Consider the following 16,070-nt stretch of genomic DNA (forward strand, 5'->3'; position numbering starts at 1 on the left):
TTTGACAGGTTGAATTAGGACCAGACAGCTAAGGATGGTTATTAGACTGACAGATATTAATGAGGCAGGGTTACGATACGCGGAGTCAGAAACAGTCCGTGTGTTTTTGGCTTGTGCAGTGTGTCTATGAGTGAAAAGTGATAGTTGGCATGAGGCAGACTCACGAGTAAGTCATTGAAGTTCAGAAGAGACGGACAGTCCACGGACGAGTCCATGTCTCCTGACGGCGTTTTTATACGGATCACTATCGCCTCGGTGTTCATTGCGCTGTCAGTATTTAACCTCAGTGAGAGCAATAAGAGGGAAGGTTCAGCCTCATAATACTTGACTGGATGTGGAAGCTAACCAGCTAATTTCCTGCAGCAGTTTGCTAACGACACATGCTAGCATCCTGCTCAGTCCGGATTCTTGATTTAAGTGATGCGGAGCTTTTTAAAAAAACAAAAAGGTTTTGAGGTCGGTCACCGCCGACACCACAGTCAAGTCATAACCGTATGAAAGGCTTATCCCGAAGTGTGAACGTGTACACCACTGCTCCACGAGACAAAGTTTACACTGTACTAACGGAGGTGTTTAGCTGTGTAGCTAGTTTTGAGGAAACTGCTACAACAGCGCTTCCGAATCAACATCCGCTCGTGGCCTTTTCAAAATAAAAGACTTGCACACTATCTATATCAATCTGTCAAATTCTAATAGGCAAAGTTTGAGAGAACGCTGCTATTCTTATGGATCTTAGGGTTTTTTTTCTATGTTATAAAATGAAATATACATACGGTTTAAACAGTTTTTGAAAGTTTCTGCACTGAAAAGGAATTATTACCGCTTTTGCTGTAGATAACACTGATCTGAGATCAAGGTTGATAAGTTGAGTACAATACTGAGAATACAATAGCTTTCTGAGGTATTATGGATAAATATTCCTTTAAAAACATGACCTTAGATCACAATTGTAAATGTTTCGTAAATGGCCCTCACTTACACGGAAATCTACTACTGTTGAGATGAAAACCACCCCAGTCTTTTAAAAAGTGTTTTTTCCCTCTTTCACTTGACATTAAAACAGCATTAGTATTTAAAGGTTTCCACTCTGCACTCGCCATTAGCATATAATTGAGTGTAAAACAAAAGGGCTCTTAAAACCTCTGTTGATCACGGCCCTATGAGTGAGCAGCTGCTCTGTCCACTCTATAAACAGCTCTGATTGCAGTTCACGGAAAAAAGACATTGATCCCTGAGTAAAGTGAAGTCTCTATGTTGTTCATTTACATTGCTCTGCCCACAGCCTTGATACCTAAGTCTGTTCACCTGGGTTCTGTGTAATGATAAGAAGCTGTTAAAGCCCATGGCTCAAATTTGGCTATACAATACATGTGCCAGTTGAAAACAATTTCAGTGGTGGTGTGTGTGCTGTGCTGGCCATTGCGCTAGGCTGGGTTTCATTGGCTCTTACAAAAAATGTCTCCACCCCATATTGGCCAGAGGATGAACTCCTCTATCAGTGTTTACCATCTCATTTAAAAAGAAAAGGAAATGTAAAACACTGAATCTACCATATATTCATTTACTTGTCTGTATTTGAACCTTTAAAAAACACCCCCAGAGGGATGTTACAAGTTCATTGCACTGATCCTTCCTGATCTTACACCTGTACCAACAATTGGGTAAAGACCCACTGATTTCCATGCAATGCTTGAAATTATTACTCCGCCTAATTGCAACTGGATACAAAAGGGGAAACACAAGCAAGGCCATCAAGCGCTCAGATTAATGCCTCGACCAGCACTGACTTCTGATGAAAAGCAGAGGATCTATATGGCACTTTGTCAGACGTGCTCTCCCAGGACGTGACGTTAGATCCTTCTGCTTTAGGGACAACAAGGATGAAGCCCAGTCAGCAATCCACATTATCAGAAATCAAACTCCTGACTTAGCTGGGAGGGGAAAGTGGACGAGGAAGGCCAACATTCACTGTCTGGTAATTAAAAGCCGTTTTATCAGGCCTCCTCTCTCGCTCCATGCCTCTTTTCTTGCTATTGACAAGCTGCTTAACGCAAAGAGAGCTCAGTTTGACTCTAAATATATGAAGCACACTTATTTAACTTTCTCAGCAAAGAGGGAAAAGCAAGTAAACAAGACAGCAACAAAATTGCCTGGCAGGACCGCCAAATTCCTTTCACTTTAGTTTTGTTTTCTTCTGTTTATCGTGATTAAGAAATGCAGCCTTTGTTCACATCCTCTTTTTCTCTTGATGATTATCATTTCATTAGTCTGTGTCAAACATATTGGGCGGCTCGTTGTGTTTATTGATTAACAAGCCAAAGTCAGCAGCGTCCTCTCTTGCTGTACTGCTGATATAGAAGATCTTGAAATGCTATTTGTCTGCCCGTTAAGCATTGATCGTTCTCTGCTATATTGGCTGCTACTTGGTATCTTTCTATATCTACTGTGCCCCTTAACTTTAATGGTAATTATTTAGAGTAAAAAATGTGTGAGCTTGTAGTTTAGGGCCTTATTTACCTTCATAGATCCAGCAGGGTGGGCTAAATATCACTGGCTTGGTCTCACAAACGTGAGCTGTGAGCTCAGCAAGAAAAACATGTCCGACCATCTGTCCCAGGGCCACGTCCCAACTCAGGTATCCAGATGCAAACCCTCCAGCTGAAATAGAGATGTGTCTCCTCAGCCTTGAAGCCTGAAGCCTGTTGTTTATTGATGCTGCCAGAGCCCCCGCTCAGATCGATACCATCTCACTCAGATGGGCCTTCACAACACGCAGCCTCCAAATTGAGGTCAGGATACGTAGACGGTTATGGCACTTCAGCAGATATGAATTGCCCGAGAGGCTGTGATCATTTGTTACCTCTTCCTTTAAAGTTCATCTCCAAGTTGACCTGTGATGAAGCACGAGGAGTTTGTGAGTCACTGGTGGAAGAGTTATGAGGAAATGCACCAAGATACGTATGAACTGACTGGAGAGAAATGGATTGTGTGACTACCTCTCAGCTCCTCGAACTGCATGCTTTTCCTGCCATTTCCAGTCTTTCAGATTCACCTCAGAGGGCCCCTTTTATGGCTGTATGTTGTTTCTGTTGTTTCTAATAAAGAGGAAATATTGGTGCCTTCCTGACCTGCTCATAGTGGCCACAGAAAAATTTATGGGGTATGTCTCCTTTAGTGAGGTAGCATCTGAGCTGAGCCCCACATAAATAACACATCACTAGTTCATCCAAGCTCTCTTGGCTTTTCTTTCATGCTGTGGTCAAATCATTAAATTGAATGCAAAATATGACTTCTTTTTTTTTTAATTAAAAATGCTCAAACTGGTGAATCTTTTCCCTTTCATGAAACATTCTTGCAGTGAGCTGATAGTTTAATCCTAGAAATTTGATTGTCCCAGAGCTGAGGGGACACTGAGGACAGCTACGAATACCTGAGAATTACAAGGAGGAAGGAAAGCCGCAACCACCAAGTACCTGCAGAGATTAAGGCAAGTCCTGAGAAATCAGCAGAATGGAATGAACAAGATCTGGGCAATCCACACCTACCCCCTGCCGGTGATCAGATACCCCGATGGGATAAGAAGCTGGCCAAAGGTGGAGATAGAAGCCACTGACATCAAGACAAGGAAGCTCCTTACCATGCATGGAGGGTTTCACCCCAAAACCAGCACCCTCAGACCATACGCTAAGCAGAAAGGAGGCCGGGGACTAGTGAGTGCCAGAGCCATCGTCCAGAGGAGCAAGGAGAACAGGAGCAAGAGAAGAAGCATCATGGAAGGACAGGCTCTTGCATGGTGTGTACCATCGGCATTGGTTGACATCCATAAATTCTACCAGTGGACAAAGCTGGACTGAAAGACAGCACAGAGGCACTTATCATGGCAGCACAGGAACAAGCTCTTAGCACAAGATCCATAAAGATGGGGGTCTACCACACCAGGCAGGCTGTGTAAAGATGCCCCTGACTCAATCCAGTACATAACAGCAGGGTGCAAGATGCTAGCAGGCAGGGCATACATGGAACGCCATAACCAAGTGGCTGGCATCGGAACATTTGTGCCAAGTATGGCCTGGAAGAACAACCTGACGTGGTAGTGGTGGACAAGCAGAGGCAGACAGCCATACAGACAGGACACCCTTCATTATGTTAAGTGTTGACATTGCATAAAGTTCACTTTGCATAGTTAGCCCAACGGAGTACATTGTACATTGCAACTTTCCTGTTGGGAATGCCACAAAATAACTAGCTGATCCAAGCAGAGTCGGGCAGAGTTTGAAAAAGTAAATAAATGTTTGCAAATGTTGGTATTGGGCCAAAAAATTCTATACCGGCTATAGGCTATAGTAGCATTTTCCTCCAACGTGTAGTGTCCACATATATAAAGGAAATATGTTATTATTTGCTTGTTTGTAGTCAACACAGACAACACAAACACCACCACAGAGAGCTCTGGGGGGAAAGTAATGTAAACAAACAGTAACTAAAAGCATTCACAATAGAATAGCAACAACAGCTACACTGTAACTGTATATACATGTGCATGCACCTGTGCATGACTGTGGCCAGGATGCGTGACCTCTCTCTAACCACACATTGCTCTGGTGAGGAGTGTCAGGTGGCCGGTTTGTCAGCTGAAATATTCATCAAACAGATCAACGGAAAGTCTGGCTGGCTTTTCAACTGACAACTGCGGCTCAATAATTGATAGAGGAGCAACTGAGTGTTTGTGGGGGTCCTTCTCTTTCTGTAAGTGATGCCTCTGACCTTTGTTGTGTGAAAGAACTCATCACGGCGAGCGAGCATGTGTCATATAAAGACCGACGCATTGAACTAAGCAATGAAAGTAACAAAGGAAATAAATGCTACGATGAAATTGATAAATTCATTGGTTTGGTTTTGTGCTCACACTGGATAATATCTCTAAGTGCCTTTATTGTCTGTGTATGAGCGATTGAAAGCTCAGTAATTAATTTAATTTTCACAAATAGTCTCTAACCTGACTTATGACCTGCCATGATTGGAAAACATTTCTTAGTAGAATCAAATCAAATTCATATTAACGTGTTATTGTGCTAACAGTATGCGCGGTGGCAACATGTCAAGTGGGCCATCGTCACTCACATATACTAGTCGTTCACAGCAGATGACAAACCCAATACTGTGGTGAATCAGTGGAAAGCTGTAGTGACGTTGGTGTGTGTGCTGGCCCTTCCTTCCAGGTGACAGCCTCTCGTATACTAATGCAATACTGCCTGTAACATAAAAATTACTAAACATCTTTAACATTATTTGATTGGGGACAAAGTAGGATGCATTAACTGTGCTGGAGGTGGTCAAATATATTATATCTGAATGTAGCTTCACAATTCTTTTGCTAAATAAATACAATAAGAATACAATGAAGCTGAAGTTTGTTCTCATGGTTTTATTAGTCTTCATATTTTCTCATTTCACCATCGTTTTTATTGACAGTCTTTGTGTTTCATCCAGAGATTGGTAAAACTTTTCTGCACCATATCTGATTATTTTATGAATTCTATTGTTCTACTAATTCTATGCAATAACTATGACTATAAATATTAGGTTATAGTTATGGCACACATGTACTGTGTGTCACACATTTTTTTCCTGTGCAAAACTGAAAAATAACAAATAAAAATAACTAGCAAAAAAAGGGAAAAACATTATTACTATGTACATATACTGCTGAGTTACTTTCTTTGTGATAATTTTCATCATATTTGCCAAAATCTGCAAAGCTTGTGATTCTTTGGTAACTTGTAAATTTCACAAATGGTCATAGCATTACACGGGCTAATAAAAAGCTGTCCCTTTGCATGCATTTGATGCAATCCACACTTTAGAAAAGTGCACGTCCTTGAGAGCCAGCAAAAATGTGGGACATTTCATCTCAAGAAGTGGGACGGAGGGGACAAGCAATAAAAATGCTATGCAGTCCCACATAAAGAGGTACGTCTGCTCTGTTATTGTGAGTGAAAGTGTTCAGTGTTACCATCCTTAAAAACATTTCTGTGTGTTTTCTGGTCCATTGTGGCTTCCGATGTGCAGAGAGGAGACTCATGTGTAAATATAAATATGTAAGATTGCTGCCTTGCACAATCGTATACTAGTTCATGCATTTATTGCTTCTAGGCTGGATTACTGTTATTCCTTAGTATCAGGATGTCCTAAAAACTCCCTGAAAAACATTCAATTGATCCAAAATGCTGCATCAAGAGTCCTGACAGGGAGTAGAAAGATCTTTCTCCTCATGTAAAAGGTCCTCAATAACTAGAGAGCTTCTCGTCCATGAGCCTGGTTCTGCCAGATGTTTCTTCCTGTTAAAAGGACGTTTTTTTCTTTCCACTTTCCACTTCTTTCCACCAAGCTTGCTCATAGGGGGTTGTTTGATTGTTGGGGGTTTCTCTCTATTATAGTAGAGTCTTTATCTTACAATGTAAAGTGCCTTGGGTGATTGTTGTTGTGATTTGGCATTATATAAGTAAAATTGCATTGAAATGAAATGAAGTGAACAAAAGAGGACAGCATTCACACTCTTAATTATTTATCACTTACAACTTTTTTTAAACTATATGCCTCTAGTACATTTTGTAATAGGTCCCTGATGACTGTTAGCCTGCTGCGTGCTGTCCTTAATGTAAACTGATTTGCAATATTTTTTTTAATCATATTTATAGTTTGATAGGTATAACACAAGGTACGGTACGCCCTGTGGTACTACTGCTACCAGCAGATTTGTGTTTGTTTCTTTGGGGGGGGGGTTGGGGGTGGCTCATGAAAGGAATATAATCTTTCTGTTGAGATAAGATCTGTGTTTGTGTGTCTGTGTGTGTGTGTAAGTCCCGCATGGTAATAAACAGCTGGCTGGAAACAAGAGTACAGATTTGAGCTCAGTTTCTTATAAAACGCAAGACAGATTATACTACTGCTACGCTTGCCAGTAATTTGCACTTTTTTTTTCCAGGCAGACTATTTCAGGCCGTTAGGATCAGCCGTCCAGTTGAACAGCTGAGCAAACACTTTCAATGGCTCATTGACTGATGAGCTTCCTTACTTTTTTTTTTTTTTTTTTGCAGGTGAAACTCAGAGATGCTTCTTGGATACATGTGATTGCATACACACGGTAAAGTAAGTCTATCTGTAAGCTTAAATCAGTGCTCAGTAGCACAGATTCATTTTGTACCATTCACCGTAACTGATGAAATCCACTGAAGATGTTTGAACTAAGCCTAAATGAGTACAAAAAATGACTATAATTATGCCGCTGAGAAAATATTTAAATATTTTATGGGTAATAGCGATAAGACTGTCCTTGATCTGCAAAGAATGCCCACAAAGAACCCTAAAATATCTGACTGCCTGTTTCAGGTTTTCACCAAAATAAAAAATACAGCAATTCTTTCATTTCCAAAGTTGTATTTGGTGGGCATTTAATAACCTCAGCTGTTTCCTCATATACTTAATGGAAGTTTGGAGACATTTAATATTTAATGTCTGATAGAGTCTTTCAGATGATCAAGGATACATCCAAAATTTGCTTTTTTTCAGGGAAATACATGAGTGTTTATCAGCCGCTGCTGTAGCCATCATCATTGTTGGGTTAAATCTGTGTGCGTGAGCGCCAACGCGCGTGTGTGTCTGTGTGTGTACATGCGTGCGCTCGTCCACACAGCCTCATTGTGGGTTACAACAAAGCCGTGGAAATACAACCTCCAGGGGTCTTACCTGGATGTGGGGCCCCCCACTTTTTCATTAAAAATTGCAATCCTGCAGCTGAGGCTCCGTTACACCACAATGTGCCAGAACTATGCAAGGGCAAACATATGCGACCTGGACCCAACCTTCAAATGTGCCCCAATAGATAGATCTTTTGCTCTTCTCTATTTTACAACAAGTTTGAATGCAAATTGATGCAGACCGCTTCCAAAGAATCTATGGGACATGTGGGGGGTATTGTTGTTGGCCTTGCCGTGCTGTTTTCACAAGCGCTTCTTTAAGTATTGAAAAGTCTTCCTGTTTAAATGGTTAGTAGAATTTACAAATCTGTGAAGAGGGGTCACAGGTCTTTTTTCCCCCTGAAAATCATGCTTAATAATAACTAGGAAAACCGTACAATAAGAATAACACCTATGATATTCTTTTTTTTTTCTTTGCTGTTTAATTGCAACATATCTTTTGTCTCTTTCTCTCCATGTTATGTGCAATAAACTTTGGATCAGTCCATTCCCTGGATTATCATTATGATTTTGCTGGGAATGTGAGAGCAAGTGAGGTATTGAGGGGTGGTAATTGAAGTGCCTGAGACCAACCTGCTCTGTTGAGATTTGAGAGCAAAGTAGCAATGTAATTACAGGTCATAAGTTGAGCACCTCAGAACCGCAGCGGGTGCGGGCAGAGCTGAGCCTGTCAACCACTCTGACATGCACAAATACACACACACACACACACACACACACACACACACACACACACACACACACACACACACACACACACACTTTTTTCACTCAAAATCGAGTAACATTACAGTGCGAGTTGTACGACCATCCGCAGAGCATGGCTGCATAGTCCCAAAGCAGGAATTAGAGTTTTTCAATGGGTGCAACCTTCAAGTTCATCCATATAATACTGCCCCCCAGTGGCAAAATGAGAAACTACTAAAGCACAGAGTGTTATGAGGTTTAACTGAAAGGGGGCTTGCTAATTAGTAGGACCTTACCCAAGAGTTACCCAAGAAAATAAAATGGTTCAATATCCATTTAAAAAAAATAATAAAAATGCATTTTACATTCTGTAGATTATCCAAATTGTAGGATGAGTGATTCTGAAAGAGTAAGTGGTTTGTAATTGATTCAGACACATCCTCTCTTTGGCAAGACCGGCCCGAGGTGAGTCCAGCATTGCACACCGTGCACCCCCCTCCATCCCCCTTCGCTTGAGTCATTTGTTATCACCTCATGGCTGCACTGGGCAATTGGCCGAGCTCCTCCAGGGTCGAAGGGTCAAGCCTTTAAAAGGGAATTACTTCATTGACACAATAAGAGATGACATTTTATTTGACATCTTACCACCGCTTCACCCTCACCCCCCACCCCCGTCCTGCATCCTAACTGCTCCCTGGGGAGCACTGGATCTGTGTGAATGTGTGCAGGCTGGCTGGTGCATCCTTGTTCAGTCCTGTGTTGTCATTTTCTGTGTTTTTTTACTACAACAGAATCCATTGGATCTTGTTTTTTTATTGAAAAGCCTCTGATATTCTGACCTAATTTTAATCATATTCTGAACATCCCAATAGAAATTAATACTAACATGTATCTGTGATTTCAGGTATCATACCTGTATCTAGTGTTTTCAGTCCATTCTGCTATGCCTGCGCTTGTGTCACTGCATCCCTGTCAGGTGTATTTAGAATGAATAGACTGCAGATGTTACTTAGGATTCAGGCAGAGTCCTGAGGCCTCATTTTGTGTGTGTTTATGTGAAAGAGAGAGAGAGACAGTGAGTGAGCGAGTGAATGATTGACACCAGACACGTGTGTTGCACCCAGGGGGATCGGTAGGGGCCACGCAGCCAGTCTGGCAGGTCATTATCAGTGTGTCATGCAGTGGCATGACGGCTACTTCCTCTGAGACAAAACACACAACACACACCAACTCCTTTCCCCGAGTCACTGAGGAGTGCCTATCCAAGCCAATCGATTGGGCGATCAATTGGGGACCAACTGGCAATCCCCTGCAATCAATATGCCCCTTGTTGCATGGCTCCAGAAATGCCACAATGGCTGTGGCACTTAATTAAGTTGTTAATTGCTGTGTTAAGCTTTCTCAGGTACCTTCCCCAGACAGTAATTGAGAGTGGCTGGACAATTCGGCTATCGGCAGCACTTTGCTAAATTTAATCACAAATCCAAGTAACGACAGAGGGTGTAATAGAAAGAGCCAAACAGCAGCAACGGTGTCAGCGCAGCAGAGTCAGTGCAGCCTGTTGCAGTCTGACTTCTGTAGGGAAAACATAATGCGGGACTGTTTCCATTGAACATGCTGTTAATTGCACAATGCAGACATCTGGATGATATCATGCAGCTGTGTCAGCACACGCCAGTCAGCATTCTTAGGGATGATTTGGTTTGTTGTGCGCAAAAAAGGCAGAGACTCTCCACAGGGTAGATAAAATGTAGGTTATTTCAAACATTTTTAAACGCTAAGCCTCAATAAAACTCCTATCTCTGATGTTTAATTTTAAGATGCCTCCCAAGCAATATGATCAAAAGTGAGAGCCCGTTACAAGAGTGAAAGGTCCAGCGCGATTCGAGCTCTCAAAACACAGTCGGTCTCCTCACACTCCCATGTTAATATTGCAAGCATGTTTACAGCCCGGTATAAAAACATGTTGGGTTTTTTTTAGCTCTATGTAACTCTGTTAGTTCATCCTATTATTGAAATTATATGGGGGTAAATCCTTAAAGACTTAAAGCTGGGATATCAAACTCATTTTACATCATGGACCACATACAGCACACCGCTCTGAGGTGAGCCAGAACAGTGAAACTCTCCTTTTCTGTCCGCATGAAGACATTTACTCTAACATAAAAGAGTAGAGTTAGAGTTAAAAGTCAAAAGTCCTCCTTGCCCTCCTTCACATTTTCCAAAGCGGTGCACTGGGTTGGATTGGAGTCTTTGCCGGGCCGATTCTGGCCCCCAGGCCATGTGTTTGGCATCCCTGTCTTAAAGTAAGAGGCTGCCAGTTTCCACAGTCAGATTGCCCTGAACATGTATGTTAGTTCCTGAAATATTTTGTTTTCCTTGCATGGGCAGCCATAACAAAGCAAATGTAGAGCTTGACTCTCAACACATGCAACTGCAACGGTGCCTTTTGTAGAGTAAGTGATGGAGAGAAGCCAAATCTGAAGACAAGAGGCAGATAATAATTGTGGAAAAATATGAAAGAAAGGTTGGTTTTTTGCCACAATCACCTCCCCTTGTTGCAGTCTCTTTTGTTGCTGCAGACATAGCTGGACTGGCCATCGGGCATACCGGGCATTTGCCCGGTGGGCCGCTGGCGATTTTTTGTTTTTATGGGCCGATGGATTTTTTTATTTTTTTTATTTTTTTTTAGGAAGGGTATATATAATGAAAGGTGTTGGATTGGCCAATTGGTCATGATCGACTCTGGGCTGGACCAATTACAGCCGAGGAGGCCGAATGCACCCTCCCCCTTGTTCAGCAATCTTATAGACCAGTGGTTCCCAAACTTTTTTTGCTGGGCCCCCCTTGTTTAACAAGAAAAATGTTCGCGCCCCCCGACCCCCGCGCGTGCACGCGCGCACGCACACGCACAAACACATCCTTCAACCACACACACCCATATTTTGCTCCATTGCGGTTTATTTCACACCTCAAACATTTATTAAACAATTAAGCAAATACAAATAATCTGCAATAAATTACAGGTAGTAAGAAAATAAACTACCAACTCTTTTACGCTCCGTCCGCACCTACACGGGTATTTTTGAACGCGCAGCTGTTTCGGGCACATGTAAACGGCGTATCGAATCACCGAGAACGGAGATTTTTTTAAAACTCCTTTTTTTTTGCGTTTACCTGTGGACAAGGAATACAGAGTTTGTCACGCAATGTCAAAGGTATGTGCCTTTTTCACGTCACACTGTGCGCCACGTTATTGTTTACATGAGATGAATTGCAGAATGGCAGATAGAGACAAAATACTGTTAATCTGACTCTGCAGGTTTTACACGCTTACATATACAGGCCATTACTGTCCCTGCATTTAGAAAGGCAGAGGCATCACGGTGTAATTATTTTACATGTAGTTGTTTTTTTTCCTGTGTAATAATGTTCAACATTGCTATCAATACATTTTTCAAAAAAAACCTCTACAAAATGGGTTCAAAAACATAAACAACTGTGGGATACTGTTTGTCCGTGATTTGAACAGCCCAGCGCTGCTCCCGGTGCAGGGAAAACTAATTCTGCAGGGAGACCTACCTCAGCACTTGTGTAGGTGAAACCAAAGGGAAGATATGCTTCACCATATTTTCTAGTCTTTGGCTTAGAATGAAGTTGGTTTGGAAACATATTCAGCAATGCTTCATCTCCTGCTTTGCGTTTGTGTGGGCGCCCCGTGCTATATTGTCCAAGCCTTGTTTTTGTTTTTGTTTTTTTTCCTTTTTCATGCCGCGCCCCCCCTGCAATAGCTCTGCGCCCCCCTTAGGGGGCGGGCCCCACACTTTGGGAACCACTGTTATAGACGAACTAAAGAAAATGGAGAACAAAAAAAGGAAAGGAGGTGTTTATGAAAATATCACTAAATCTGTCATTTATTAATTTTAATATTAATTAATGATCATGTCTCACCTCTAGTGTTCTTGGTCTTAATTTAAGGTTTCTACCATGTGTTGTAGATAGTTCAGGAGGTTAACTCGACCAAGCAGTCTTTTTGTTTCCGCTATGTACTGTTTAAAATCCAGAATAGGGAGGATGGTGTAGGTTTAAGTTTATTAGATTGATACATATATACCAACAAGGCAGTGTACATCAAAGCAGTTGTTTTCATGCAAAGGCTTTATGGTTTTTCCTATAGCGATTGACAGATGACGTGACTTTCGCGCATTGCATGCCAGGAACTCGTGGCAAAACAATCCAAATACCGCATCAAATGCAAGCATTTGCAGCACCGCAAAACGTTCATTCTCCGGTTCCAATACCTTCTTGGTTTTTCTTTGCCGCACAAAAAAGGAATGTACAAAACTAAGGAGAACAATGCCGGACCATACAAAGACAGACTCGACGAAAAGGCAAAGAAAAGATACGAGGAAAAAATCAAAGGAGTGAGAGGGTCAGACCCTTACGAGCACACAAAGTGGACAAAAGACGTTAGCGTGCTGCCCAACTTTCACCACGCTCAGATTTATAATTATATGGATCTTGGAGTGAGTGCATACACTCATGAAGTTTTTAGTAACTTCAGGTCACTGCAACAAGCCCGGGTACAGTTTACCGACGGATGGGTACAGGACCTTGAAATGCACCGTGTAGAACGAAAGACCATGTACAAACAAAGGTAAGTTTACCAGTCTCACAAATCGTCTTCATAAATACACAATCGTTAACCGTTTATTAATATAACCTTTGAGCTCAACGGTAATTAATTAGTAGTGGAAATAATTTCTGGTGACAATAATATTGTATGTTGTAATCGCACTGGACAATTAGTGATACAAAACAACTGTTTTATCCTGTGAATAAAAGTATATGTTTTTGTCAATGTACCCTGGTAATAACAGAAGCGAAACGCAATATTATATACAATAAATAAAGAAGCATAGCGTGACAATTTCTGTTCAGCGCCAGACTTGCTTGTAACCTATATCACCAATTATGTTAAGAAAAATGACGTATTAAGTACTACAAAACACTGACCTTTGTGGGAATGCTTGGAGCAGACTAACATGTGAGCTGGAGTGTTCTGAGACGTTATATTTGGTATATCTAGACCATCCGTTGGCTCTTACTTCGGAAACATGGCTTAAAAAATTTCTCTTCAACGACATAATCCGATAAAAAAAACCCGATCTCTTTACCCGTCGGCTTCCCGTGGCTGTCATGCGACCGGCTATTGCAGTTAATAATACAACAGCTTCTTGCCATTTTTTGGGTTTCTTTTTATCGCTGTGTAACTGAGTTCAATTGAAAGCCTGCGTGCGCTAGTACCTCTTGCCTCAAGTTCCCAGAATCCTTTGCGGTTTTACCCCTGAATGACGTCACATTTTCAATCTCTATCCTGGTGGGCCGGTCTCTAGTCAAAATGCCCGGGCCGATTTTTTGTCCCAGTCCAGCCCTGGCTGCAGAGGAAACGTGTTGACAGCTGAACAGGATACAGGCTCTACATGTTATTGCTGCCATTTTCATAAGTTTGGGGTCATTAGTGTGATTCCCTTTCATGAGTTTATTAAGGTTAAAACAAAATAAACTGACGACCAGTGTTGGTCAAGTTACTTTCAAATAGTAATTAGTTACTAATTAATGATTACTCCTCCAAGAAAGTAATCCAGTTACTTTACTGATTACTTATTTTCAAAAGTAATTAGTTACTTTATTACTTAGTTACTTTTTAACAACATGATACACAAGCTGAATAGTTACAAATCAATATTCCATTTTTTCTGCATAATCCAACATATAAAATCAAATAATCAAATGTCTCTTTTTAAAAAACTTGTTTTATTAGTTTTAATCTTTTAACTTTATGCACATTGCATCAAGAAAAAATTAAATTATATGCAACTGTCTTTGACTTGAAGAAATTGTTTAACATTTAAACCTATTTTCTGCATATTCCAGCATATAAAATAATGGGGGTTTTTTTTGTTTACATTCACTCTTTCAAATAGATGCAAGTAAAACACAGCAAAAAATAAATAAAATCAAAGATTCAGCGGCACTAAGTCCTGTCGCTCTATTGTCACCTGTTTAGCAGGAGTGGGGCGGGTGGAGGTTTGCCCGGTGCTGCAGCGGTCATGTCAGCGGGGGAATCCAGGGTTTCTCTGTGAATTTCACATTACCGCGGCAGCTTGCTAGGTGCTTGCTCAGATTTGAAGCTAAATTTTTCACCGTAGAAAGAAATTTTCTTCCCACGCTAATTTTTTGTCACTTTTTACAGAATCAAACTCAAAGTAATGTGAGTACTTCCAAGCTTTAAGCGCTGCATGGTCGTACTTTCTCCCGCGCTCCATATTATCCATTGTTGATCTGCACACGTCTGTTGTTGCGTCATTGTCATGAGACACTCTCACAAACAAAATCACGGCAGTTATCTAATTTCTTTTTTTTAATAGTAATCTCTTACTTTACTCGTTACCTGAAAAAAGTAATCAGACTACAGTAACGCATTACTTGTAATGCGATGAGGGAGGGTGAGAGTGGCAACATTATATTTGAAAAGAAATGTAACCCGACCAGTTTACTGACCAGCTGAGGTTTTCTAGACTCCAGTATTATGCAGGGATATATGCTGAAGTGTGGAGATGCTCAGATCAAACAGAGGGAATCTGCATTTGAATGTCCTTTACAGTAATTATATAATATCAGATGCTCCTGCTAATACACTTGGTCTTCTACTTTAGAGAAACAGCGTTCACCTGTTTTCTGTGTGTGCAGGGTTTTTTTTTTTAACAAAAGTGGACTAATTTAATACAATATTGATGTTCCTGCAAGAGTTCTGTGATAAAATAAAACACTCAACCCCCCACGCAGGCCTTTATCCCTCACCACGTGCTTAAACTGCCTCCAACCAGTGTGGGGTTTCAAGGGAGTCAGCCCACTGCTGACTGGCACTTTTATGGCGTTATTAGCACATATCCCACTGTCTCGCCGCCTTTTGTAGCCTAATCCCATTATGTTCAGCACTCAAATGGAATTCAGATGGAATGGTGTCGTCCATTTTAAGAAACGACTCCAAGCGCAGCGGGCGTCTGCGTTCTTATCCCGCTTTGCTGGGAAATTAGAGCTGCACAGGCAGGAGCCTAAAGCGTATCAAATCATCATTACCAAAGAGGAGCTTTAACCTCACACAAAGTGCAAACATTTCTCACTTCCGGAGAGAGAGACCTGGAAAGTGCTGCCGCACAGCTCCTCTGAGATTTGGTAAGGCGTGCTGGGGCGTAGTGGAGCAGGAAAAGTGGAAGCAGTACTATGACAATGAGAAACAACCACTGCAGCTTTAGGCTCTGTGAACAGGCTTGCCATTGATTAAAACAGCAAGGTGTGCAATAAAGCGCAAGGCAAAGTGTTGCCTTCCATATGGACCCCCGGACCCTTAGGCTCTGGCCACCAATTGGGCCTTTCTGTCTGCTGCTGTTCCCCTTTTTCTCCTTTCTGCTTCCCCTTCTCTATCCCTCGGTCCCCAGATGGTAAAAACAATTTTCCAGCCCTCTGTCTCTCTCCTCTGCTGCCCGCCACTCTGCAGCCACAAAGGGCCCTGGCCGTGATTCAACCGTTTACTCCAGTAATTAACAGCACCCATACCACAAC

The 16,070-nt window shown here is 41.6% G+C and overlaps 1 protein-coding gene across 1 annotated transcript in view; it reads right to left on the bottom strand.

Moving 5' to 3' along the window:
- map2k5 (mitogen-activated protein kinase kinase 5) overlaps positions 1-628 on the bottom strand; it is a 58,350-nt gene extending 57,722 nt beyond the window's left edge. Inside the window, exon 1 of the mRNA XM_031744574.2 lies at positions 165-628. Coding sequence (XP_031600434.1) covers positions 165-263 — 99 coding nt within the window. The 5' untranslated portion in view covers positions 264-628. The remainder of the gene's footprint in view (positions 1-164) is intronic.
- Positions 629-16,070: the final 15,442 nt, after the last annotated feature.

The sequence above is a fragment of the Oreochromis aureus genome, linkage group 1, assembly GCF_013358895.1.
Source record: "Oreochromis aureus strain Israel breed Guangdong linkage group 1, ZZ_aureus, whole genome shotgun sequence".
NCBI lineage: Eukaryota > Metazoa > Chordata > Actinopteri > Cichliformes > Cichlidae > Oreochromis > Oreochromis aureus.